At 45.4% G+C, this 24526-nt stretch overlaps 2 protein-coding genes across 3 annotated transcripts in view; one reads left to right on the top strand and one right to left on the bottom strand.

Moving 5' to 3' along the window:
• The window catches only part of SORBS1 (sorbin and SH3 domain containing 1), a 217855-nt gene extending 209603 nt beyond the window's left edge, over positions 1–8252 (bottom strand). For both annotated transcript variants that reach the window (XM_075422804.1, XM_075422797.1), the window contains exon 1: positions 8168–8252. The gene's annotated coding sequence lies outside the window, so the exon portion shown is untranslated. The remainder of the gene's footprint in view (positions 1–8167) is intronic.
• Positions 8253–19678: 11426 nt separating this feature from the next.
• On the top strand, positions 19679–24523 carry EIF3F (eukaryotic translation initiation factor 3 subunit F). Its single transcript, XM_075422849.1, has 8 exons — positions 19679–20002; positions 20077–20147; positions 20222–20301; positions 21459–21596; positions 22677–22768; positions 22971–23107; positions 23246–23359; positions 24127–24523. Exons 1-8 carry the CDS (start codon positions 19696–19698, stop codon positions 24202–24204), a joined length of 1017 nt encoding a protein of 338 aa, XP_075278964.1. The 5' UTR covers positions 19679–19695; the 3' UTR covers positions 24205–24523.
• Positions 24524–24526: the final 3 nt, after the last annotated feature.

The following is a 24526-nucleotide window of genomic DNA, read 5'->3' on the forward strand; positions in this document are numbered from 1 at the left end:
AATGACAAAGACTCAAACACAGCCATGACTTCTTACACCCACACAATTTCTACTCAGCGTAGTCTTCAGACAACGTAAAAGGAATACTTGAACCTAGTATAGTTATTTTTGATAAGATCAAACACAAGGCTTTTTCCGGCAGAAATCCACACTAAGCACAGAGTGGGTTCAGTAACTAAATTTCTTTGTGGTTTTCTGAAGAGTTCAAGCTACTGAACAGCCAAGCGGTTCATTTAGCATATGAATAAGAGATACCCCTTAAAATACAAGGCTTTTCACACAGGCCAGCTTAAAGCTGTGGGGATCCATTGTGAAGTCTGTTCAGAACAGTAGTTCAGTTTCTGGGACAGCTCTGTTTTCACGGAGTGGAAACTACACTACCAAATCCAAGGTTCAGTACTTCTGCTCCTTCCTAGTCTGCCACAGCTCTTTTAGTTCAGCGCCTCTCCAATTTCAGCGACAATATCCCTCCAACAGCAACATTTCTGTGCTCAGATTCTTGCACGCAGCATCAGTCCTTCAAATACCAAAACCGAAGAATTTAAGTCACACTGCAGAAATGGAAAAAATGTTCTGCAGGACTGGCGGGGGAGGAGGCAGAAAGATTCCTCATACAGCTTTTCAGCGGAGTTATACAATTTGCAAATCAATTTTGTTGTGCCAACCACTAATTTGTGCTTTTATACTGTGAAATTATTCTGCAATTGCCAGCAAATTTAGCAAGACAATGCCTTACCACCTCATCAACTGCATTAGAAAAATAATGGCTTTTATAATTTAAAGTGGACAGTAGATTACATAGTCTTGGTATAATTTTGGATGCTTAATTCACAGCAAATAAGTTCAGCTGATACTCACTCTCCTCTCCCCCTCAGCTCCCTTCTCCACATACAACTACCCATTGAGGACAAGCATTTGATCCTTGAATGAAAAAGAAAATTGGCAGTTTAGGGCTCTGTAGAGTCTCTCTTCCTCTGTGAAAAATACTTAGAGAGCCTAGTAACAGTAGAAATCACTAAACAGAATGTCTTCTCCCATGTAGGGGAACCAGGCAACTTTATGCTCACCAGCAAGCTGGAATGCATGCTGCATGATGAGTTAAACAGGAAAAAAACAACCTACAGGATCCCTGTAGCTCGTAAGTAGAGTCATCACTCTACTGGAGTTTCCTTGAACTGAAGTACATGAATAATGTTATGTACAGTGTTATATAAGGTGTGACAAAAAAAAAATCCACCCTACAGCGAACAGAGCACCCTCCCGAATTTCAGACTATGCTGAGCAAGCATAGATAGCAGTAAGGCAATGCTATTCAGCATTCAATGCTTCGCCCTTATTTCCACATTTCCTTCTTGTTCCTTTCCAGCTGCCCTCTTGGGATAAGGTTGATGAGGGGAAGCTTAAAGGCAAAAGAAATCAGAAGGAAAAACAAGAACAAATTGCCACTTCAGCTACTTCTGTAGCATGTCTTTCAGTCACGTTGTGAATTTGGGCAACTCAAGATCTTTCTTAACTCATGCCACTACCAACTACCCTAGATAACCATCTCCACACTGAGCTTGCAGAAGGGTAGTGCAGATACATACTGCTGCCAGAATGGTTTCCAGCTCCTTTGGGGCAGTACGTGCAGATCACTGAAACAGTCTTCCACAAGGGCCTTAAAAAAAAAAAGAATCTGGTGATGACTTACTCAACATGCTACTCTGGGTTTGCTGTGATGCATCCTAAAGTCTTCTGTAAAAGCCTTGCTCCGTCCATTTCCATAAAGTAAGCTCCCACACACACATCGCTTCCTCCAAAACAAAAATCAGCTCGTGAGAAACTGGAGTCTCTTACTCTCCACATTGGCACTACCTTAAAAGTCTGTGGACAGGAGACATTTCTAAATCTTCAGCTACTGCCCTTTGCCTTTTAACAACTGCCCTTAATATGCCCTTGGGACTGCTCTGCAGTCCCAGGGACACCCACCTGAGCAGCCTGGCACTAGCCAGCGCTCCTGGTATACTAGCCAAAACCACAACACTTCCAGATTATTCTCTCCGCTGCCTGGAGGAACTTATCTTCTCTGGCAGAATGCAAATGAACTAATGGTTTAGAAAAGCCTGTGTAGAAAAGGAGGAATCAAATACTAGAAAGTTAGTAGTGTAGGCTATCAGGTTTCCAGGAAGCAGCAAAGAACCTCCTGGTTTTGTGCCCTGGAATGCACTGTGCTAAAAGAACAAACCAGTCAGCAACAAAGAGAAGCAAACACCAGAGATGGGGCCACATGAAGAACCCAAATCTTCAGGTTCTGCTGACCCTGGGCAGTTTTCTATGCTGTCCGTTGCATAATGTGAACGATAGAGCGATACCAACACAAACACAAGCTCCCAGATCATGTTGCCTGCTGAGGTTTTGCTTGGTACAGCCAGTTTACTCACATTGTTTCTGACACCGGCAACAAAACTTGATACTACTGTACAAGCCTCCATTACTAAGAAATATTTGCTGTAAATGGTAAAGTGGTCCTGTAACATCAAACTTGCTTGTTTTTACTTGCTCATTAAGTGCCTTTTTGGGAGAAAACTGTTGTTTAATTAACAGAGCCTGTTTGAGTGTAATTGCTACACCCACCACTTCTCTAACAATAAGCAGTCTTCAGAGTTCATACAGCAAACATGGATCACAGGAGCCACGGTAGACATTCTCCATTTACATCTGGTACGAGTCCACAGCACGGATTAATTTTTGACAAGCAGGTGAGTACCCTCGCCATCATTTAATACTAATTGCCAGGCATCAAGAGAAAGTCAAGAGAATAGTCAGCCATAGTCTCCAGCCCTGCATGAAAACCCCCGTCACGCAGTGGTTAATGGATGACAGATTTACAAGAACATTAGGCTGTGAACGACGTATTCAGACTGGCATTTCTGTCATGCTGTCTCCTGCAACGGTGGGGCAAAGAGAGACAGAAACGAGGACTAAACACACGCAGTAATAGTCAGAAACAGACTGGACTTGGCTAACAGGACAGAGTTTTTACCCGTTATCCTCCAATTTCTTCTACTGACAACAAAGCTTTCCGTGTTTTCTGAAAGTCATCACATACAACTCCCTCGAACTAAAATGCTTTTACAAGGTGAATTCAAAATGAAAACCACCTTCTTTCTGCTTGTACGTTATCTCATGGGAGTAGCCTGTGCACAGGTCTTCCACGTGGCTGGAAGCATCAAACTACTGCCTGTGTGGGCATACCGCTACCTCTTCTGCGAATGCAACCTTACAATCCCCTTCAGACACGGAGAGATTGCCACCAAGTGGATCTCCGGCCCTACTGACTGTCAGTTATCCCAGGCGGGTTAACTCCTGGTCCTGCTGTAAGCCAGGGCACCAAAAACACCACTCAGTCTCAAACATGCAAGATGTTCCCCATTGCCACTGCGCTGCGTGTTCTAAAATCAGCTGGGATGGGAGAAAGAATTATTACAGAGTTTGGCAGTGTAAAGTAATCCGTTATATTTGGTATTTCCAGGGGCATAGCTACATAGGTTATTGGCAAATAGTGATTAAAATAAAACCTGAATATCTGTGGGGGGAAAAATGAGATGGTGATTGGGAAAGAATGAAGAAGACAATTCACCAACTTAGCGATAAACTTCAGAACTCAAAAAAAAAAATTAAAAAAACATTCTTTCCACGTCATTTTAATTCACTACAAGAGAATAACACCGCTCCTTATGTGGAAATAATAAGGAGTTGCATCTCAAGACAACTTCAAGCTGGATGCTTTAAATCTGAACCCTTGCTAGGAATGGATTCACAGCTCAGAGAGCTCTTGAGTTGGGACTTACTGGCTTGTTTATTTTGGAAAATATTCTGCATTGCCAAAAGAGAAAGGCCAACCTCAAATACCACAAACTGCATTACAGTATTACACAGTATGATCTCTCATTTGCCCACCACCAATCATCTTCTCTGTCTTCCAGGTGACCTGTATTTACTGATCAAATATTCAAGTAGTTTTGACAAATTTAGGGCTTGTGACTTAAACTGAACTTTACTGGTACTCTCCCCAAGAGAAGATTAAATGAGGAATGGAGGAAAGGACTAGATACTAAGTTCATGCGCTTGTGTCTTCTACAGCGCACGCACTTAGTAGTTTTGCATTCCGTGGCTGTTGCTTTGATTTCCTGCAGAACTTTGTGCTCAGCAGCGCACACCTAACTGCGCAGTTCCTGTCGGCACACCCAATCAGCTTTGCAGTGACTACTGGTATTTGTACCAAGGACATTCCACATCCCACCAAGACTGACTCAGACCTCCTTCGGACAGGTATCACGACAGAGAACACTTACCCAAATTCCTCTCCAGGCAGCTGCTTTAGCACACAGACAATTGCCTAGACACTCATCTCTGGGGACACGTATGGGTCTAGTACAGAATCACCCATCTATATTCTCATTGTATAATATTCTACTAACATCAGATTACTTTCCAAAAATTATACTGAACTAATCCGTAGAAGAACATGTACCAGTAAATTCTGAACCAGTAGACACAGTGAACCTACATGCCGAATTTGCCCTTTTGATCATATGTTAAACGCAACAAAGAGGATCCAAAATCCCAAAGTGGTCTCCAACTTTGAAAAGTAATCTGATCCAAAAGACACAAATCCAAGCTTCCCAATGGCTATGCTGGGTAAAAGCTGTGTTTTTTCAGCTGGAGATGGTATTGAGCTACTTTAATTTCATCAATTATATTTTAGATAAATATATAATGCTAGATATATGCAATGTCAAAACAGAACTATATATTCCATGTAATACTCAGTTATTTTACAGAAGTCTGTTAATTCGTGCCAGTAGAAATTGCATTTCCAGAACAGTACACTTGAGCTAGATCAGATGGGCTCTTTGCTGGTTTTTTTACTTGCTAATACAACAGAGTACTCAATGAAGAAGCACAGATTAGGGAAAACATCCTTCTTCCCACTCTTCAAAATAATGTTTGCTGAAAAAAAAACCAAACCGAAACACCATAGCAGTATTTAGCTGATTTCAAGAACAGCACGAAACAGTGCTTTGCTTTACAGCAAGAGCTCATTTAGGATACGGTCCCTGCAAGTGTCAGCTCTGCCCATGCTGCTGCTTGGCTTGGATAACGAGCCAGTAGCTGAAGACTTCAGATCATTTTATTGGTGACAGCATTGGTGTGCTTAAGGGTCACAAGGGGTTCTCTAAGCGGAAGGTCATTATCCTGAAGAGCACATAATTTTATATATGATGGGAATAAGAAAGTATTTGTCACACTTTAGATAGGAAATAAAAACACACAGTTACAACCCAAGAAGTTGGTGGTTAGATCCAGATATTTAAACCAACACAATTATTTCACCAGACTCTTCCCTTCTCCAGTCTAACAGTACCCAGTAACACAGCAGCCTGGCTATAGAGATCACAAGAGTTAGAATACCACAGTTAACCAGCAATAAGCATCAGAAACAGCTTCTGTGACCATGATTTGAAGGAACGGGAAGACAATTCAGCCTAACTTCAAGCTTCCAAACACTTTTTCTTAAAAGTGTAAGATTAAGCCTGAAGGGCTCCCCAGTTCAAGAAAGATGAGGAGGTACTGGAGAGAGTCCAGCGGAGGGCGACGAGGATGACGAGGGGACTGGAGCATCTCTCCTATGAGGAGAGGCTGAGGAAGCTGGGCTTGTTCAGCCTGGAAAACAGAAGGCTGAGAGGGGACCTTAGAAATGCCTCTAAATATCTGCAGGGTGGGGGTCAGGAGGACGGGGCCAGGCTCTTTCCAGTGGTGCCCAGCGACAGGACAAGGGACAACGGGCACAAACTGAAGCAGAGGAAGTTCCAGCTGAAGACAAGGAAGAACTTCTTCCCTCTGAGGGCGACAGAGCCCTGGCCCAGGCTGCCCAGGGAGGCTGTGGAGTCTCCTTCTCTGGAGATATTCCAGCCCCGCCTGGACAAGGTCCTGTGCAGCCTGCTCTGGGTGACCCTGCTTCAGCAGGAGGGTTGGACTGGGTGACCCACTGAGGTCCCTTCCAGCCCCGAACATTCTGTGATTCCGTGAAATACGTAGCTACTTCACAAGTCTGCAAGAAGCCCAAGATAATTCTTCATAGAGCTGTAAACCCAGTGCTTTCCTGCATATAGAAATGGTTTGACAGAGGCAGAATTTTCTGAGGAGCAGCAAGAATTCTAACAGAGGATTTAGCAAATACACAAAGACCAACTTCGCTCTGCCTTGCCACTGTCTGCTGCAAGCATCCCTTCTTGTGGGTCCTCAGCAGTGCCACACACTGTGGTGTTCCACAGTGCTTTGCAGAACAGATTAGAAGCCACTCCCATTGCCCTCCTTGACATGTAGAGAAGGCAGCCAGAGTTCATCAAAGTGGAGGCAAAAAGTGTGGTCTCTTTAGGGAGTTAAAACATCAAGATGACCTATGGGAAATGCTTTGAATGCCTGCATGCTCAGGTTGCATAACAGACTGGGGAGTGTGCTCCTGGAATTGGCTCCCTCCCTCTGAGCACAGGAGAACCACCCAGAGATGTTCGGATTGAGGGTGGGTCTATCAGGTCTTCAGCTGTTCATGGAGCCAGTCCCCAAGCTGCATCCCTCAGTCTGAAAAGGCAACAAGTGACACACAGAGGAACGTGTTATTTCCTCTTAGTTTTGGTGCTTTAGATAATTTTTTTTTATTCCTTTGGGAAGACACCTTTATAGTTTGGAGCATCTTCCCATTGCAATGGCCAAGAAGGAATTGCAAGTATGTATTACTGGAGACAAGAGTATTGGCCTGTAAACACAAATAAACCAGATGTGGTGGTTCCTATTCGCTTGCTTGCTCTGCATACAGTTGTTGCATGCAAGCAACCCCAACAAAGAAGGTCACTTGCCTAAATAAAGTTCTCAAAATGACTATAATACAAAGTCATCAACTTTCATCTAATTCAGTCACATGGACAGACCGCTGGAGAGCTGATACATAACCCTCATTATTTTCCTCCTACAACAAATAGTGACTTCAAGTCCCACCACATGAGGCTATTTACTTACAACATAAAGGAAGGTGAACTCCTTAATTGATCCCTGTAGGGCAGAAATACCACTGAAGTCCATCAGCAAAACTGAAAACAGGAAATGTCAGCTAAAACAGAGGATGCAACACAAACAATCCCATTAAAAAAAATGACAAAAACCTCAAGATAAGTTCCTCCTAAGTAAAAAAAAAAAAACATCTTTTTTATTCAGTGCAATGCCACCAGCTGACTTACCCTGACATGTATTTACATAGCCAGGTGGAGGTATGATAGCTTTTCATGAAAACACACCTGCAGTTTTACCCAGAGAACACTTGTACAGTTTTGACTAAGTTACTGCTCAAGGAACATGTTGAAGACCCTGACCAACACTTTAGAAGATTCAGATGAGTAAGCCCAGGCCTTCAAAAGTCCTTATATTGGAACAGGATACCTCAGAAGTAAAGTTTTGGAGACTTCCAAGCACAACTAGTTTTCATACAAGGCACAAGCCTTAGATGTAGCACAAGTAATTGAAACTGTTCTTGGCTGGAACAAGATCAGCTGGTAGTGCGCTAAGGACTTCACTACCCTAAAACACATTGTCCTATTCACAACACAACAGCGAACTTTATGTGGGTATCTTGCACTTACAGCCATAAATTGCATGAAGCTAATCAGAAAACATGCTTATAGCCACATTTGTTATTAGCTTCCCTTTCGCTGAGAAACAAGTTGGTTTAATCTGTGTCATACCAGACTTCGTAAGCACATCTTGCCTTGCTATGAGCTCCGACAGCAAAGCAACCCTTGTATTTCTTTACGCATCAGTGTCTGCGCTCCCGACCCACACACCAAAACCAGAGAGTAGCACAGGACCACAGATCCCCGACACAAGCATGCATCCCGAGTCAGGGGCATTGCTGTATTTAATTCTTCTCTAGTTGCCACTGCGCTTGTCTGTGCTAAATTTCAACCCAATCTCAGGACAGAGAAACCCAAGCACCTCTTCAAGTAAAAATACATACAGGACATAGAAAGCACCAGCAGAGCTGGAGTACAGATCTGATTTAAAAGAGGAGCCTCAAATGGCTGAAATCTCTGGATTTGGCACAGAAAAAAAAACCACAGCAGATTTTTGTTACCTTTTTGGACAGCACAGCATATCCTGTTATAGCTCTCTGTACACACAACACTTTGTTTCGCCAGCTGCCAGAGGATGACGCAGCAGGTAGGACCTCACTCGTAGATCTAGTCAAAAGTTAAGAAGAAATTAAATCCATTCAAGCCCTATCTACTCCGATTTCTGGTCCAGTCTGAGTAGCCTAGTAATCTAGGGCGCTCCCCAGGACTGCAGACAGTAAGGGCTTTCAGGCTGCTTTTCCAAGGTAACCTAGAGCCCAAAGAACTCGAGGCAAAGCACAGACTTTCTGGGCTCCCAGTAGTCCTCCCAAAGCAGCAGCTCTGGGCTGGAAACCTCGGAGCTTCCAGATTCTAATCAGCTGTTCTGCCTTGCTCAGCACCTCATGTGCAATAAGCTGATTGAAATCACCTGTTTGCAACTGCCATTTCCAAGGGGGTATGTAAAAATTTCTGATTTGCAGATTACTGCAAGCAGTGTTTTTATTCTGAGTTGGGATAAACTTGAGCTAAGATTTCCTACGAGCCAGAAATACCGCAAGTTAATAACACGTAAGAATAAACACTGCTTCTAATTTGGTTTTGTAGAGCATCAGTAAGTGTTTGGGGCATTGCAAATGACTTCTTAAGGGTAGCACTCAAAAACCCCACAAACACACTAAAGAAGTTAACCTCAGTAATTTAGGTTTTGCTGAAGTGTTCCACAATGTCAGAGATGAACTGGAGAGAAAAACTGTGATAAAGGATACAGGCATCATTTAACAGTCGGCCTCCTGGGCTTACAGATCACCAGTTCTGGTAACAGAATGAACAATACAATCTCAGGTCAAACCAGAAAGAAAAACAGAATTTCATGCCATTACAGAGAATAATATGCCTGCTCCTTGAGCCACCAAATTTTTTCCTGGCATTTTCTAGCCAATGGTCAGCATGTCTTTCTTGTTGTGACTTTGTCGGTGCTTATAGAGAGACAGCTGGTTTCAGATTATGCTTAGTCCCTCTGAAGATACAGTTCCTTATAGTTCTATTAAAGCCAGCACATCTAGCTTGTGCTAGATGGAACCTGAATGGCTTATTTATGTTCTAGACCCTTCACTGTTAAATGCAGAGTCTTCACCAAACTTGTAGGAGTTCTTTAAAATCAGGTATTGGAGGTTTATTCCCACTTTCACAGAGACTGAACAATTCTTGATATATAGCCTGTCATCTGCTGCATCCCACAGCATGTTGCTATGTTGCTATGGTTTCATTAACTTGAAGCTGAAGCCAACACCCCAGTTCTTTAGAGCAACCCACTAAGGCTTGTTTATATATAGGAAGGAGAAAGCCTCTTCTCCTACCAGACTTCACAAGGTCTGGACCAGTGAGCAAATCAAAGCTCGTATGTCCCCCCAAAGCAGCTCTAGCCAAGCCAGACAAGCCAAGCAGTTTGCAGTGCAGCGATCTTGTTCAAGACATGGCCAAACTGACTCCTAGGAAATATTGGGAAAGAAAATTTTTCCGGCAGTGCTCCCTCCTATGATGCACTCTTGGTAACACAGTGCTGCCACATATTTAGTACAGACTTCTAGGGAGAGTCAGATGCTCTTAGCCAAGGTGAGATTTTCAGTGGATTTCCTTGGGTCCTGACTTCCCAAAAGCTTTGCCTTCTATCGCCGTGCTCATACCACCTCATTAGAGCAATGTCAGGACAATAATCTTCCAGGATTGTGACAAGCCCAAGTCAGTGCTTTTGGAACCACCTTTGTCCAATAAAAGATACTGAAATCAACAGGAGCCAACACCTTCCAAAGGATATCTCCTGCTCATTATGAGTACTTCTTGGCAACTAATGTCATCTTAGTTTGTTCTATATCACAGCACAGCATAGCATGCTTCTGCGAAAGCATATGCTGGCTATTTTTAAGTGCAAATGACTTTTTTTTTTTTTTAAGCAATCTTTCTCCCACCGCTCTTCCCCACTGTGATCCTGGATTTCAGATATTAGGAGTTACAACTACGGAATGAGATTACCTGTTCCTTGGATTCAGCCATGCTGGAGTTTATCCAAAGGAGCATCAGTCATATTGGTTTATTTCTGTGGGCACAGGCTTCACAGGAGCAGTTAAGGCAAAGCTCGGTCTGAATCTTGCCTAGGGAAGAAACCCAGTGTCAAAGCCAATCTAAATAAAGCCACATACACAAACACCTGCTTCTTCAAATTTAGGGATTTATGAACAGGGTTGGTACCCTCACCACTTGCTCTCCTCTCTGCCTCAAGCTCTAGAAAATTCTAATTTCACAAGACACCCTGGTATCAATTGCACCAGACAGAAGGCCTACTCCAGGCATGCATCAAACTCTATGAGATAAAAATCCGTCCCAACCTCCACTGCGGCACGCAGCATTTATTCAGCTTTTCCCTTGAGCCCTGATGCTTGGTATTTCTTAACTTGGACAAAGCTGGACACTGACTGTTTCCAGAGGAGTAGCAATTAGCTGCTTAAATCCTGGTGATATCTGTGATTACAGTCTGACTCAAGAGCCCAGGACTTCAGTTTTGGCTATGGACTGGGCATCTCTGTAGCCCAGGAAAGCTGTTTAGCTTGTTTGTCCTCACCTCCTCTCGCTGCCAGGAGCTGGAGAATGACCAAGTACTTGAGCTGCAGTTTCACAGAAACTGTCATAGAACAGCATCATCAGGCTGTACTTCTACAACACCCTGAACTGATCCAGCCACTGGCCACCACAGTCCTGCTCTGTCCTTGCCTCAAAGTCCCATGCCCCTTCCTTGCCTTAACAGAAAAGACACCAAGAAAGTTCTTCGTATTCTCACCAGATCCAAGAGCAAACTCGGCATTATATGAGGACAGATAAAGCCCAGAACCAGCTAATGGGAAGGGAAGGAGGACTGTGTGGCCAATTAGATCAACCTCAGTCAGGACAGAAGCACAGCTTTTGCAATTCTCAAATCTCACTAGCATCTGAAACTCTTTTTTGCAAGCTCAAGTATTAGACGTGGTATGGAAAGTGTGAATGGAAGGCCACAGCAGAGCCTCTTGATCCAAAGAATTTTCGCTATTCCAGCTAAACAGAGTCCATTACGAAAGGACCAGATTAGACTCCTCAGCTGTTACGAACAGAAGAAGGGCTGTTGTTGACCACAGCACTACTTGCAGCCAGAAATGGATTAAGCCCCAGAAGCTGAGGCGAGGTGGCAGCCAGACAAGACAGGTCCTCCAGTTGGCAGAGCACTAGGACAGAAGGGATGCAGCTTGCCCACGCAGCAAGTCAGAAGCAGACCTAGCTAGCTGCCCTTCCCTTTTCCTGTAAGCTCTTTCAACAATTTTAGCCATTCAGTCTAGCGCTTTCTAGGCTAAGCATCTGTTAAAGCTTATTTTGGCTCAGCTTCAGGTCTCAGTTTTGTTCTTGGGAAGGTATTTTGCCAAACGAAATAGCAACCTTTTGGCTCCAGTACTTGTGAGCAGATATTTAAAATATTGTTTTTGTCAAGGATAAATTATTTTGATGGGCTGCAAAAGAGCCAAATTCAACTTGAGACATTATTACAATCCCTTACAATCCCTGGAAGCTCTGGTTTGCATTTGATTAAAGGGCAATGGAAAGCAAAGATTTCATTTTAATGAAGCAGTCTTGAACCTTTGCAAAAGTTCTACCCAAAACCCAGAAGAACAACAACTGTGGTGACACAAACTGGACACACCACTTAAAACAATTAAGCACCATGTTCTATTTGTATTGCATGTGTCCTGTAGTTTGGCTGCAGCTGACAAAACAAATGGGTTTAACAACAATTAAGATACATTAAAATCAGTACCGTTATGAACCCATGGTCAGAATTCTGTCCTAGGAAAGGCTTGCTGTTACACAGGAAACACAATTCTAGTTCCCGTGCTGAACAAAGATGATAAAGACCGAACACGACCTTACGTAAGCCCTGTTAAATCCTGGACTGCGCTACAAGTTACTGTCTACACAGGCAGTCGGTATTTGCTTTGAGTACCTCAGTTGCAAGAGAATATTGAACTACGGTTTTCAGTTGAAGGGATACTCTTCTGATGCTACTGACATGCAAAGTAACAGCATTGAGAGCTTCCACAAGAAAGTAGATTGGAAAAAAAGCATACAAAAGTTTTCAAGGAAAAGGAAAATAAGAAAAGAAGCAAGAAGTGTCCCAGCATAAAAAAGGCTTCTGCAAAGCTCTGGCTAGCATGCGGTCTCAGCACCTTTAGAGAGTTCTGCTGCAGGGTTCACAGGCACGCAAGGGTGACAAGCACATCAAGGTGAAGCTTTGCTAACTTGCTGTAGCCAGCCATCAGTAGCTCTACAACTCTTAACCAACAACTTCTGTATTTGTGCAGGCCTTTGTATGCCCGTAACAAAGTACAAGGCTCCCACTGAAACGAGGAGTGTGTTCCACACGCTACCTTTTTCCCCGCAGCCCTCAGACTTGCTGTAGGTGATGGCATGACTGATCATTTGACTACCATCTGTCCAACATCTGCTTTTTAGGGAAACCACCCTGAAAATATAATTAGCTGGCTCTAGGCTACCATTATTCATAATGAATACTCTGTTGTATATTGAAGCTATCACTAACGCTATTCTCTCAAAAAGATTTAGCCTGCTGACCCAGAGCCTGGGATCTCTCCTGGGGATGTTGTTCGTTCCCGTGTGCTTGTCCTTCTGTGAAGTTACATGCCTGCATTACAAACATCCCCGTACAGCGATGGCTGTGGTACCTCAGCAAGTTAGCCTGGCTACGGGAAATCATTTCTGTGCTCAGTCAGCTACATTAAGTGGCACCACTGTGAAGGGTGTATTAGTCCAGGGAGGCTGCTGCACTAACATGGCCTTAGCGCTTCTCGTACCAAAGCTATTTTGAGTGTGTCTGCATTGCAATGGACTTGCCAATGCAGTTGTTCTAACAAACATAACACAAACATACGTACGTTTGTGCTTTATTATTTTCTTCTTGACAGTGATGCTATAGTGCCATCAGCTTTCAACAATCAAATATCCTAACGATATCCAAAATTGTGAAAGTGGGTGAAAGTTTTTGCATGTTGACAAAACAATATTTGCTTGACACAATTTTCCTACGGTCATAATTTTCGTTTGCAACATTGAGAATTAAAAACATAATACAAAACTCTAAAAGGCGGTATTACCACTTACCATAGGACTACAGTAGCTTGTCTTAAAAAAAAAAAGAAACAAATCCTAAAGCAAAAACCAGCAACCATTGCAAGACTTGCAACAAAACGATGTGTTTGGCATCCGGCTTCCGGCAGCAATACAGTAGCATGGCACCTTACACAGGAGAAAGAATTCAGAGCTCAGAACAGCCAGGGACAGAACTGCAGGTGCCTCAGTCATTTTAACGCCCCGAGGCTGCTACAAACTACCTTTAGCATTCCCTTGCTGTTCCCTAAAGGCATAAGTAAGCTCAGCCAAACCACTGACTATTCCTGATCTTTATCTGAACTGCAGACTCTTTGGAGCTACATATCCTTTTCTGCCTGTATAGCTCCATCTGAACAGAAATAATAATCCAGGCTGCCACAAATCCAGAGCCCAGGCTCAGGAAAGCTACTGAAGGCTTAAGGTGCCATGACCCAAATTCTGCTTGCAAAGCGAGCTTCTTGCAAGCTCCCTCTAGACTCACAAATATAGTTCTGTTTCCAGCAACATGCTTCTATTTAACATGTTTTTTGCATTTAAAACCATAATCCTTTGAAAACTTTGGGAATATTTAGAAGATATTAAGAAAAAAAAAATTAAAACCCCCTAGAAAGCACTTGGGCATCCCTGAAGTTGATTGTTTAGATGAATACACCATAGAACAAATAAAAGGCCAGACTGACCACGATAATAACTCCCAATGCTGATTTGAAGAAATTAAAAGCAGGCCAGGAAGCTTAAATCTAAATGGGTTTTCAATTGATCTTTGTTCCCGCCTTTGTTTAACGGTCAGATGTTTGAGAAACCCTTGGGGGTTCGACTGGCTGATTTCTAACTGGGAAACAGCAAACTACCACAGACAGCGAGATGCTTTTTAAGAAAGTGCATTTAAACACCACTGAAAGGTTGCAGACTGCCAGTCTCAGAAATGTTTTACAGAAGAAATACGGAGAAGCTTTTTTTCACTCCCTCTGCTTATCTACCGTACTCATACATCTCCCAGGACAGAGCACCTGAGCTTCTAACAATCTAAATTAATTGTCTCCGTAATTCTCCTGCAAAGCAAGGCGGTTGTTACCCAGATCTTACCCAGATGCAGAAAGACCCTAGGCCATACTCACAAGCTGCTGCCACCTCAGTTCTTTGTTTCACCAGTTTCCTACTGATTGGAAAAGGGGAAACATAAACCTCGTTTTTAAAAAGGAAAACCCGGGGAACTACAGGCCAGTCAGTCTCACCTCTGTGCCCAGCAAGATCGTGGAGCAGATCCTCCTAGAAACTATGCTGAGGCATATGGAAAATATGGAGGTGGCTGGTGATGGCCAACACGGCTTCACTAAGGGCAAATTGTGCCTGACAAATTTGTCGGCTTTCTATGCTGAGGTTACAGCTTTGGTGGATAAGGGAAGAGCAATGGACATCATCAACCTGGACTTGAGCAAAGCTTTTGACACTGTCCTGCATGCCATGGACCTGTTGGAACAGGGCCAGAGGAGGCCCCAGCAACGATCCGAGGGCTGGAACCCCTCTGCTGGGAGGAAAGGCTGGGAGAGCTGGGGCTGTTCAGCCTGGGGAAGAGAAGGCTGCGGGGAGACCTTAGAGCAGCTGCCAGTGCCTGGAGGGGCTGTGAGAGAGCTGGAGAGGGGCTGGGACAAAGGCCTGTAGGGATAGGATAAGGGGTGATGGCTGCAAGCTGAAAGAGGGGTGATTTAGATGAGATATAAGGAAGAAATTCTTTACTCTGAGGGCTGTGAGGCCCTGGCCCAGGTTGCCCAGAGAAGCTGTGGCTGCTCCCTCCCTGGCAGTGCTCAAGGCCAGGTTGGATGGAGCTCTGAGCAACCTGGGCTGGTGGAAGTTGTCCCTGCCCATGGCAGGGGGGGTGGAACAAGATGGTCTTTAAGGTCCCTTCCAACCCACACCATTCCGTGATTCATGCTGTCACCCTGTTTTCACAGGTTAGGGCTGTGTTCAGATGGTTTGCATTAGCAGGTAAATGAGATGCTTATGTTAGACATCTAGGGCCTGTAGACTGTCCATACAGTTGATACTCGGAGTGACAACTGCCTTAAGAGGGCAACAGACTGAAGGGTTATGGTACTGCAACAACAGAAAGCTGCCTTTTAGATCAAAATGCCTTTTACCGCAGGTTTTAAATGTAGTTCACCTTCTCTCTATTCTGACAGGTCTCTCACTGGTCATTGGAAGCAAAGGAACTGATACATACAAGAATCACAAACAGCTAAACCAACAGTTTTGGGACATTTTAACAATGTAAAATTTTCAATACTTTTCTGAGCCAATTAGTTTGTACCATTTGGGGTTTGCCAGGGTTTGGGGAGTACTTTTTTATTTCCACGGGCATCCTTTGTTCAGTACATGTCTGTTTTCCCTTCTTCAGTGAGCATAAAACTCTGACCACGAAAGCATCTGTTGCCCTACGTATGCCAGCCTGTATGCATTTCTCTCCATTACTTTCCACTGCAAGTTACTCTGTGAAGTCACTTTTACTTTAGCTTGGATCTCTATATTTCCACATAGTGACTAAAAAGCACGTGGCAGTCCCTAATGTGCGCTTTCTGAACACCAAATGATAACTTCCATTGCCACCCTGACTTTAGGGAAGGTATACTCTTTTACCAGTGTGCTGTGCAATTAACAGTACGTTTCATGACTTTTAGGTAGTACTTGGATTTTCACGCTATTACCGCCGTAGTCCCACGTGTCAGTGTTATTTCTCCAACAGTTAAGGCAGTGCCGCAGAACATTAAGCAAAAGCAGGGAAGGGCTTGACTGCCTCTCGCTGCAGGGATGAAGCTGAACCAGCTGGGAACTGGCTGCTGCCAACAACTGTCCTTCATCTACCGGCAGACCCAAACGCACGAGGAGCAGATGAGTATCTAAGACATTCCATTAAGACTAGAGAATTATTACTTGTTTTGATAGGAAAACAGACAATCAAAAACCCAGATCATTGCCCCTGACTACATCATGGAAAAGTCCTGGACGGAAGGCAGAACATATAGGTCCTGCAAACCACAGGCGACCAGCAGACAACACAAGCGCTGGGAACTCAGCTGTGAGAGCAGGTGAAGAGGGGCTGTGCGAGCACAATGAAGGCTGGAGACACAGACTTGAAATTCCAGGCAGGGAAATGGACTTCTGTCCTTTGCTCTCAAAATTATTTGGAAAACAAGACCTAATACGAGTTTTTTCCTAAATAAGCATGACTATATAAAACAAATGTTCAATTCAGTGACAGATTTCTCTCTTGGCAGAAATAACTGAAAGACTCTGCTAACTTCTTAGACAGAATGCACAATAGAAAATCATTCTTATAATAACGAAATAACAATGTCAGATTCAACCCCGTGAAACTAACCAGATAAAACTACCTCCTGAAATGATGAAACAAGCGAACTGTAAATATTTTACCTGTAATGCAATGTACAAAATATTTTTCCTTAGACCAATAGATGATGTTGCTTCCAGTAATACAAAGAGGATGAGGAGATAGCTACTGATAAAGAAACTATACGCCCTCTGTGAAAATGCAGCTGATGTGACAGCAAATGCATTAACAATGACGCATTCACACATAAGGACTAGAAAGAAAAACTATACAAGAGCAGATCTAGGAGGTTATTTATGTTCACCACTAAAATCAGTTGCAGGAAAACCAAGCAAGGAAAAATGTAAAATCAGAAGGCCCCGAGTTACCACACTGATCCATGCTCACATGCAAATGCGTCTTCTGTTTCTCCTCTAGGCAGACAGATTTCACTGTAACGCAGTAATATCAAAACATCTTCATCATCTCACTAGATAGACGCTAAGTGTTCAACAACAGGCCCCATCAATATGTGTCACTGGTAACTCCTCTGAAAATAAACCCATGCTTTGTGAAACAGTATTAATTATGAAGCTTTCTATTTTTCAGTAGTCACGCAGCAAAGACAAACAGTTTTGTAGCTGGGACACTTCTGCTCCCAGCGCTATCGCACAATTGATTTTCTTATCATTAGATCTATACAATCTTTGTATGAAGCGGGCTTAGGGTGAGCCAACAACCAATCTTTGACTTCTGAGATACAGGCTACCCATCCGTACTCACCACATACACTCTCCAGCATTCTGTCCAGCAGCTTGACGTCAGTGTAGTAAAAGAAGGTTATTAAGTTGCCCAGTTTTTAAGGTGGCAACGTAAAAGCATAATGGGCAGGTCTTAAAGAGCCTTGCTTGCTTCACCTAAATCTGCAGCTGACTACGTCAAATTAAGCACCAAGGGTAGTCTGATGCCAACAAGACTGAGATCAAACAGCTGCTCGCCAACAAGAACGCCTCACACATCAGACCTCTCAGTGACACATCAAAGCTGCAGGAGCAGGAACATTTTAAAGCTTTATGCAATTTGACCCTGGCACACTCACAAGAAATGAAGGCTGCATGGTGAAAGCCTAAGAATAGGAGGTCTGGTTTGTACTGGTACATAGACGAGGAAGTGCTTTTATGAAGAGATAAAATCTGTTCTTGTTCTCATGCATTAGCTCTCCTTTGTAGCTTTGACAGGTGTTCCCTATTTATGTAAGAGAAGCAAATTGCTAGCACACGGGCTTAATGCATTATCTTTTTGTTGAGCCATTCCTTTTACACTCAGGAGCCTGTCTTCAACTACTGACTCGAAACTGCTCAGCAGCTGATGATGTTCACCCCTCAGCCAAGGAAGCAAACTCCAAAAGTCACCAGTCATGATAAAACTGGGCTTTTTATGTTAAAATGACTTTAACTGGTAAGCCGAATATGGGAAAGAGTGTGTCAGGAGCCCAAAGGGGATCTATAAAAGAGTAAAGATGATTGCACCTGAGGCGGTAACCCCCACTGCACTTCTCTCTCCGCCACACCTGGGAAGCAGCTACCTGGAAGGGTTCTCAGCTATTCCAACAAGTCACCTGACAGAAAGTGGTGCCAGAGAACTGACAGTTTTTGGCTGGCATAGTTTCACTGGACTAAGCATTTCATCAGGAGGCAAGAATTCTGGATCTTTCAGTATTTATATACACATATGCACACACAAATAGCCTACTTGTGAGAAAACAACAGGCTGAGACCAAAACACTCCAAACATTTCAATGACACCTGACAGTCTGCCTAAAAGTTCATCAAACTAATGTTAAAAACTGTGATAAAAGGTTTTGAACTCGGAGACTTTGGGGTAAATCTGTTACTGTGCTGCTAAGACTCCTAAGATAACAGCTGCAAGCACATGGCCAAGGGAGAAGGAAGGTGGGAGAGCATCCGGGCTCCTCCCCAGTTACCACCAGCACGCGTGCTTCCTCTCACAGCCGTGCCCGCCCCACCCACGCAGGCTGGCTGCCTGAGAGCAAGCACGCGGGGCACTGCAAGTGATGGGCAAGTTGTGGCCAAGGAGTCCATTTGCTGGGTAACCATTAAACCTCGGGCAGAGGCAGGCAGCATTTGCTCTCGGCAACTACTTGCTTTTCTGTGCCTCACCAGCAACCGTGACCCGGAGCAGAGGGCTGCCGGCCTGCCCCCGCCTCGCGGGCCCGAGGCCCCACGGGCAGCAGAGCCCTCACGTACAGCACTACCAGACGCCCTCCTGCGCCGTGGCGGCAGCTCGGAGCCGGGCCCGCCGGCTGCTGCGCTTACTGCATCGCCACACCGCTGTGGGAGACGCTCTGCTGCCTCTGCTCGAGCTGCAAGCAGGCCCAGGCGGCGCCCCTGCCGCCGTGACCCAGACCACGCCGCCCAAGCACCTCAGCGGCCGCCCACGGCTGGCCTGAAGCGTGGCTGGTGACGTGCCCGAGAACCGCAGGGAGCGCGGGCAGCCCCAAGGGCACAGCAACGCCCCTGAGGCCTAGGAGACCGCGGGCCCGCTCAGCCCACCCCCGCCATAGCCGCCTGCTGCCGGGCCAGGAGGGAAAGTACTCGGCGCTGCGCAGCCCACCGAAACCCCACCCCTCCTAGCAACCAGTGGAGTGAACGACAGCGCCACGGCCAATAAATAGGCCTTCCCGCCCTGACTGGCAGGAGGGCAGTGCCAGGTACCAGCCAATGAGAGAGCACGCATGCACGGAGGCGGAGGAGGCGAGAACCCAATCGAAAAACGTTCCTGCCACGAGAGGGTGGGAACAAGAGCAAGCTCCAGTCACAGGCAGCGTGCTCTTCCTCCAATCAGAGCGTCTTCCCTCATCGCTCTCCCCGGATTGGTTTACAGATAGCAGGAGGGCCTTAGCGCACCCCTTTCCCCAGTAGGAAGGCAGCACTGCGTGACAGGCGTTCAAACCAGCCAATTATTTCGGCGCGGAGCCCCCCCAGTTCCTTCTCTCGCAAAATGGCGGCGACAGCTCCTGCTCCGGCCTCGGCCTCGGCCCCGGCCCCTCCCGCGGCCGCCCCAGCGCAGAGCCCGACGGCGGCTCCCGCCACGCCGGCGGGAAACGCTGCCCCCCCCGCCGCCGCGCCGCCGCCGCCCGCCGCCCCCGCTGCTCCTCCTCCTCCTCCGCCGCCGTTGTCGGCCGCGCTGTCGGGCCCCTTCCCCGGCGGCCGCGTGGTGCGGCTGCACCCGGTGGTGCTCGCCTCCATCGTGGACAGCTTCGAGCGGCGCAACGAGGGCGCGGCCAGGGTCATCGGGACGCTGCTGGGTAAGCGCGGCGGCTCCCCCCCCGGCCCCCCTCTCCCTCCCGTCCCCTCCCCTGACCGCGCTGCCCTCCCGCAGGCACCGTGGACAAGCACTCGGTGGAGGTCACCAACTGCTTCTCCGTCCCGCACAACGAGTCCGAGGATGAGGTAGGGAGCGGGGGGCCGGGCGGGGGGCCGGGCGCCCCTGGAGCCAGCTGACCGCGTCCCGTCCTGCTTCGCAGGTGGCGGTCGACATGGAGTTTGCCAAAAACATGTACGAGCTGCACAAAAAGGTGTCTCCCAGCGAGGTCATCCTGGGCTGGTAAGCTGGCCGTCCGCGGGGACGCGTGCGCGGCTGCGTGGGTCCCTTCAGCTACTGGAAATACATAACTGCGCCTCACAGCTCGAGCAGCAGGAGCACTAATGCTTGCGACAGTGTTGGAGACTTCCAGGGTTTGGGTTTGTTTATGATATAATCATTAAGGTTGGAGAAGACCTCTAAGATCACCAAGTCCAACCATCACCCCAACACCACCACGCCTGCTAAACCATGTCCCCAAGTGCCACATCCACATGGTTTTGAACCCCTCCTGGGACGGGGACTCCAGCACTGCCCTGGGCAGCCTGTCCCAGTGCCTGACATACCTAGAAAAGGTATCACAGAGGAGTGATTAGCTAGGGAATGCTTGCACGGGTTTCTTAGAACGCAGCCACCTGTAATACAGTCTGCACCACGGAAGATAACAGGCTAGAAAGAAGAGCAGTTCCAAGTATCGAAGGCCTCAGGAGGAATTGGTGACAGCACCATGAGCACGCAGAAGTTCTCCGCTCAGAAAAGGTGGAAGTACTTGCGTGGGGGATGTGAAGCAAGATCAGTAGGGTGTTACAGGAACAGTCTGTGGATAGATAGCTTTATTTTTCATGCTTCTCTGATCCTACAAAATAGCTTAGTCCTGTTCCTGTGGAGCAAACTTCAGCAACCTTCTAATGGCACGGCAAAGAGCAGTTCTAATGACAGGAGTTTTCCTCTGTGTGTGAGAAGCTAATGGCAGAGCAGCTAAAGGAGCTAGATGAACAGGTTCTGCCTCCTGCATAGAGATGTTTCATTTGTGGAAGATCTGCTTGGTTGGTCCACGTTTGCTTGGCATGCTTTGACTGACATAGAAAGGAGCGTAGTGACAGGTAACTGAATCTCGGGTGTCTGCTGTCAGCCGTGCCGCCTCTGTAGGGCTGGTACTGCGACACTGGCCCTGTGTGTGTTTCGGGCACACGTGTGCTCAGCCTGCGATTCCTACAATTCTAGGACAGCTGGGCACAGAGCTACAAATTCCCTAGTTAAAACACTTGTCTTTAGCATGCTTCTGCAGCTACGTGTTTGGAAATCAGTGTTTCAGGATGCAAACCAGTTAAATAACAGCGACACCCAACACTGCCCTTGGATGCTGGAAGAATGGCTCCTCAACTTGTGCTCTTTTGAAGGTATGCAACAGGTCACGACATCACGGAACACTCTGTCCTGATCCATGAGTACTACAGCCGGGAAGCGCACAATCCGATCCACCTCACTGTGGACACGAGTCTCCAGAATTCACGCATGAGCATTAAAGCCTACGTCAGGTACTCTGGGAGGCTGCATTTCTGGGAGGGGAGCTATCTGAATTACTAGGAGAGACCACAGCAGGTTAACGAGAAATGTTAGTGTGAAATGGCTGCAGTGTCTCATTTTGGACAATATTGTGCAGTAGCTAAAACACAGCAGTGAGCCAGGGATCGTGGCATACTTCCCACTGGAGTAGGTGAAAGACCTAACCTTTCACAAGCTAGAACCTCGGGGTGGGGAACTGTGACTTCATTACCTTCAGCAATGTTCTGAACACCTTCGTGACGTTTCACAGGATTCAGGTAGCTAGCGTTAATGTCAGGAACTGCCGTCACACCGAGCGCTAGCCTGTAGTCACTGTGCTTTATTGCTTGGCAGTTTATTTGTACAAGTTGGAGGATTAGTGCAGTTAAAAACAATTGAAACAGCATCTTCTTGATCAGTGTTTCTTCCCTTTAACCCCTTCCATTTCTACCAGTTAATTAATAATGGAGATTAAATATTGAGAAATGAAACTATTCTACCTCACTGTTCTTCCCAGTACCAGCTAAAGAGCATTCCTCTGTAAGGATAAAACCCCAGCCTTTCTTTGTGGCACAGCTCTACTGCTTCTTGACTGTGCATCTTCCAAAAGGAAGCTGTTCCATGACGTCTTAATGAAAGCACAAATGAACTTCAAGTACTCTGAATACTAGAAATAATGAAGGTCTTGAGAGTGCTTTGAACTTGCATTTTTGTCGTATTTATGTTTGTTCCTTAAGTGGTTTCTTAAAGAGCATGGAGTATTCCAGGACAGAAGAATACGTGCTCTATAAGCAAGAAGGAACTGTGCTAAGAAGACAGTACTTAGCTCTTTGTGCATTCATGCTGACAAATGCCAGGACAGCTAGGAATATTCTTAGATGAAAATGAGCAATTAATAGCATGCCAGGGCTGATTTTCTGTCCTTGGTTATCCATGGTCTTAATATTGCTGATTTTGGTGAGAACAAGTAACGTTCACACTTCAGAGCTAACAGAGATCACTGAGATGGAAATCTGTTACTTCCTCCCTTAAATATCTCCATGATGAAAGTGTTTTGTTCTTTTTTTCTCTAGTGCCCCAATGGGAGTCCCTGGTAAAACGATGGGCGTGATGTTCACACCCCTAACAGTGAAATACGTTTATTACGATACAGAGCGGATAGGAGGTGAATGTTTTCTTCCTATTTTGGCTATTACCGTTGTTGTGACACTTCAGCTGCTTTCTGTACCCTGGTAAAGTTGCCATTCTGGGAATTCTGAGATTTAGACTGTCCTGTTTATACGACCCTAAAAATCTTCAAGAAGATAAGGATTTAAACCGTTTTCTGTGGCAGCCAGTTTTTTCACTGATCCTCCTTTTGCTTTCAGTGGATCTTATCATGAAGACGTGTTTTAGCCCTAACCGAGTGATTGGGCTGTCCAGCGACTTACAGCAGGTGGGGTCGGCGTCAGCCAGGATTCAGGATACCCTAACCATGGTGCTGCAGTATGCCGAGGATGTATTGGTAAGGCCAGCTTTTTACGAGCCAGCAAATAAGTCTGATGTAACCGGGGCATCTTGGTTTTCTTTTTACATATTCTCTTTCTGGGCCATAAACTTACTGAGCTTCACTCATGATGAAGTGTATGTTTCTTATGCTTAGTCTGGCAAAGTGGCCGCTGACAACACTGTCGGGCGATTCCTGATGGATCTTATTAACCAGGTGCCAAAGATTTCACCAGAGGACTTTGAGACAATGTTGAACAGCAATATCAATGTAAGTTCATCACCTGATTTTTTTCAGTGTATTGCCAGCAATTTTGAAAATTTGTCATACAAACACAAATTTACCTGTGATCAAAACAATCTTATATTTTCATACAAACGCTAGAAGAAAACACAGCCCTTTCCTTGTCAGTAATTTGATGTTTTAAGAGCTGAAGATGGATAAAGGAGCTCACCATAATAATCTTGCAAGCAACTGCAAATGAGAGGATAAGTTTTAAAGTACTTAGGAATTACGCAGCAATCTGAAAGCCAGCACCAGTTGTTCTTTTAGAGTGATTGGACGATACGAATCACCAAGCTTAAAGCAGCATGGATTTCAGTGATAACTGGTGACTCGCCAGCTTCCTTTGCCTGAGCTGAAGTTCTTTTTCCTTGCGTAACCCTTGGGACATGAACCAGGTTTTAGCGTGCTACCTTATTTCTGTAACAGGTTTTTAGAAAGCGAAAGCTAAGTTTCTGAATGTGTTGTTCACCCACAGTCTGCAAGACTAGAACTAATTTTTAATTTTGCTTATACCCTTTGACTTGCCTGGTTAACATGGGTGAACTCAGAGTTAAAATTTCACAAGCAGTGTTTCATATGCTGGGAGTACCAAAACCTGCAAGGGAAGCGCTCCTCAGGGTAGGACTTTCAGGACTGAAAATATTTCTAGCAGCTGATTGTAAACTGCTTAACAGGTGTTAAAAATTCAACTCCCTAACAGGCTGCCACCTTTGTTAATATTTCTGATCAAGATTTTTTATTTCCCCTCTCAGGACCTACTGATGGTAACCTACTTGGCAAACCTCACACAGTCACAGATTGCTCTCAATGAAAAACTTCTGAGTTTATGAAGAAACTTCTGCCACCCTACACTTCCAAGAGCCTGAAGAATGAGCAGATACACTTTTCTGTGGTGGCGTTACAAACTTCCTTGGACCATAATTTAACTACCTAGGTGACTTGGTTTACAACTTTACTCCTGTTGCCCTGAAAATCGCCTGATGTGGTTTAGGAGATAAATGGGAATGGTTGCAGTTTAGTTGAGCCCAATATTTTAAAATGGAATACGTGAGTCTCTTGTCTCCTGGGTTTATCTACTTGTATAACAAAACACAGCTTTATTGTAAGGATGGATTTGAAATAAAAGTTCCACTGCAATGGCAAGAATGGCTT

This window comes from Opisthocomus hoazin, chromosome 6, assembly GCF_030867145.1.
Source record: "Opisthocomus hoazin isolate bOpiHoa1 chromosome 6, bOpiHoa1.hap1, whole genome shotgun sequence".
Lineage (NCBI taxonomy): Eukaryota > Metazoa > Chordata > Aves > Opisthocomiformes > Opisthocomidae > Opisthocomus > Opisthocomus hoazin.

Coding starts and splice junctions, on each gene's coding strand:
- EIF3F (XM_075422849.1), top strand. CDS start 19,696: ATGGCGGCGACAGCTCCTGCTCCGGCCTCGGCCTCGGCCCCGGCCCCT. Junction 20,003..20,076: donor GGTCATCGGGACGCTGCTGG/GTAAGCGCGGCG, acceptor GCCCTCCCGCAG/GCACCGTGGACAAGCACTCG. Junction 22,769..22,970: donor CGATACAGAGCGGATAGGAG/GTGAATGTTTTC, acceptor TTTTGCTTTCAG/TGGATCTTATCATGAAGACG.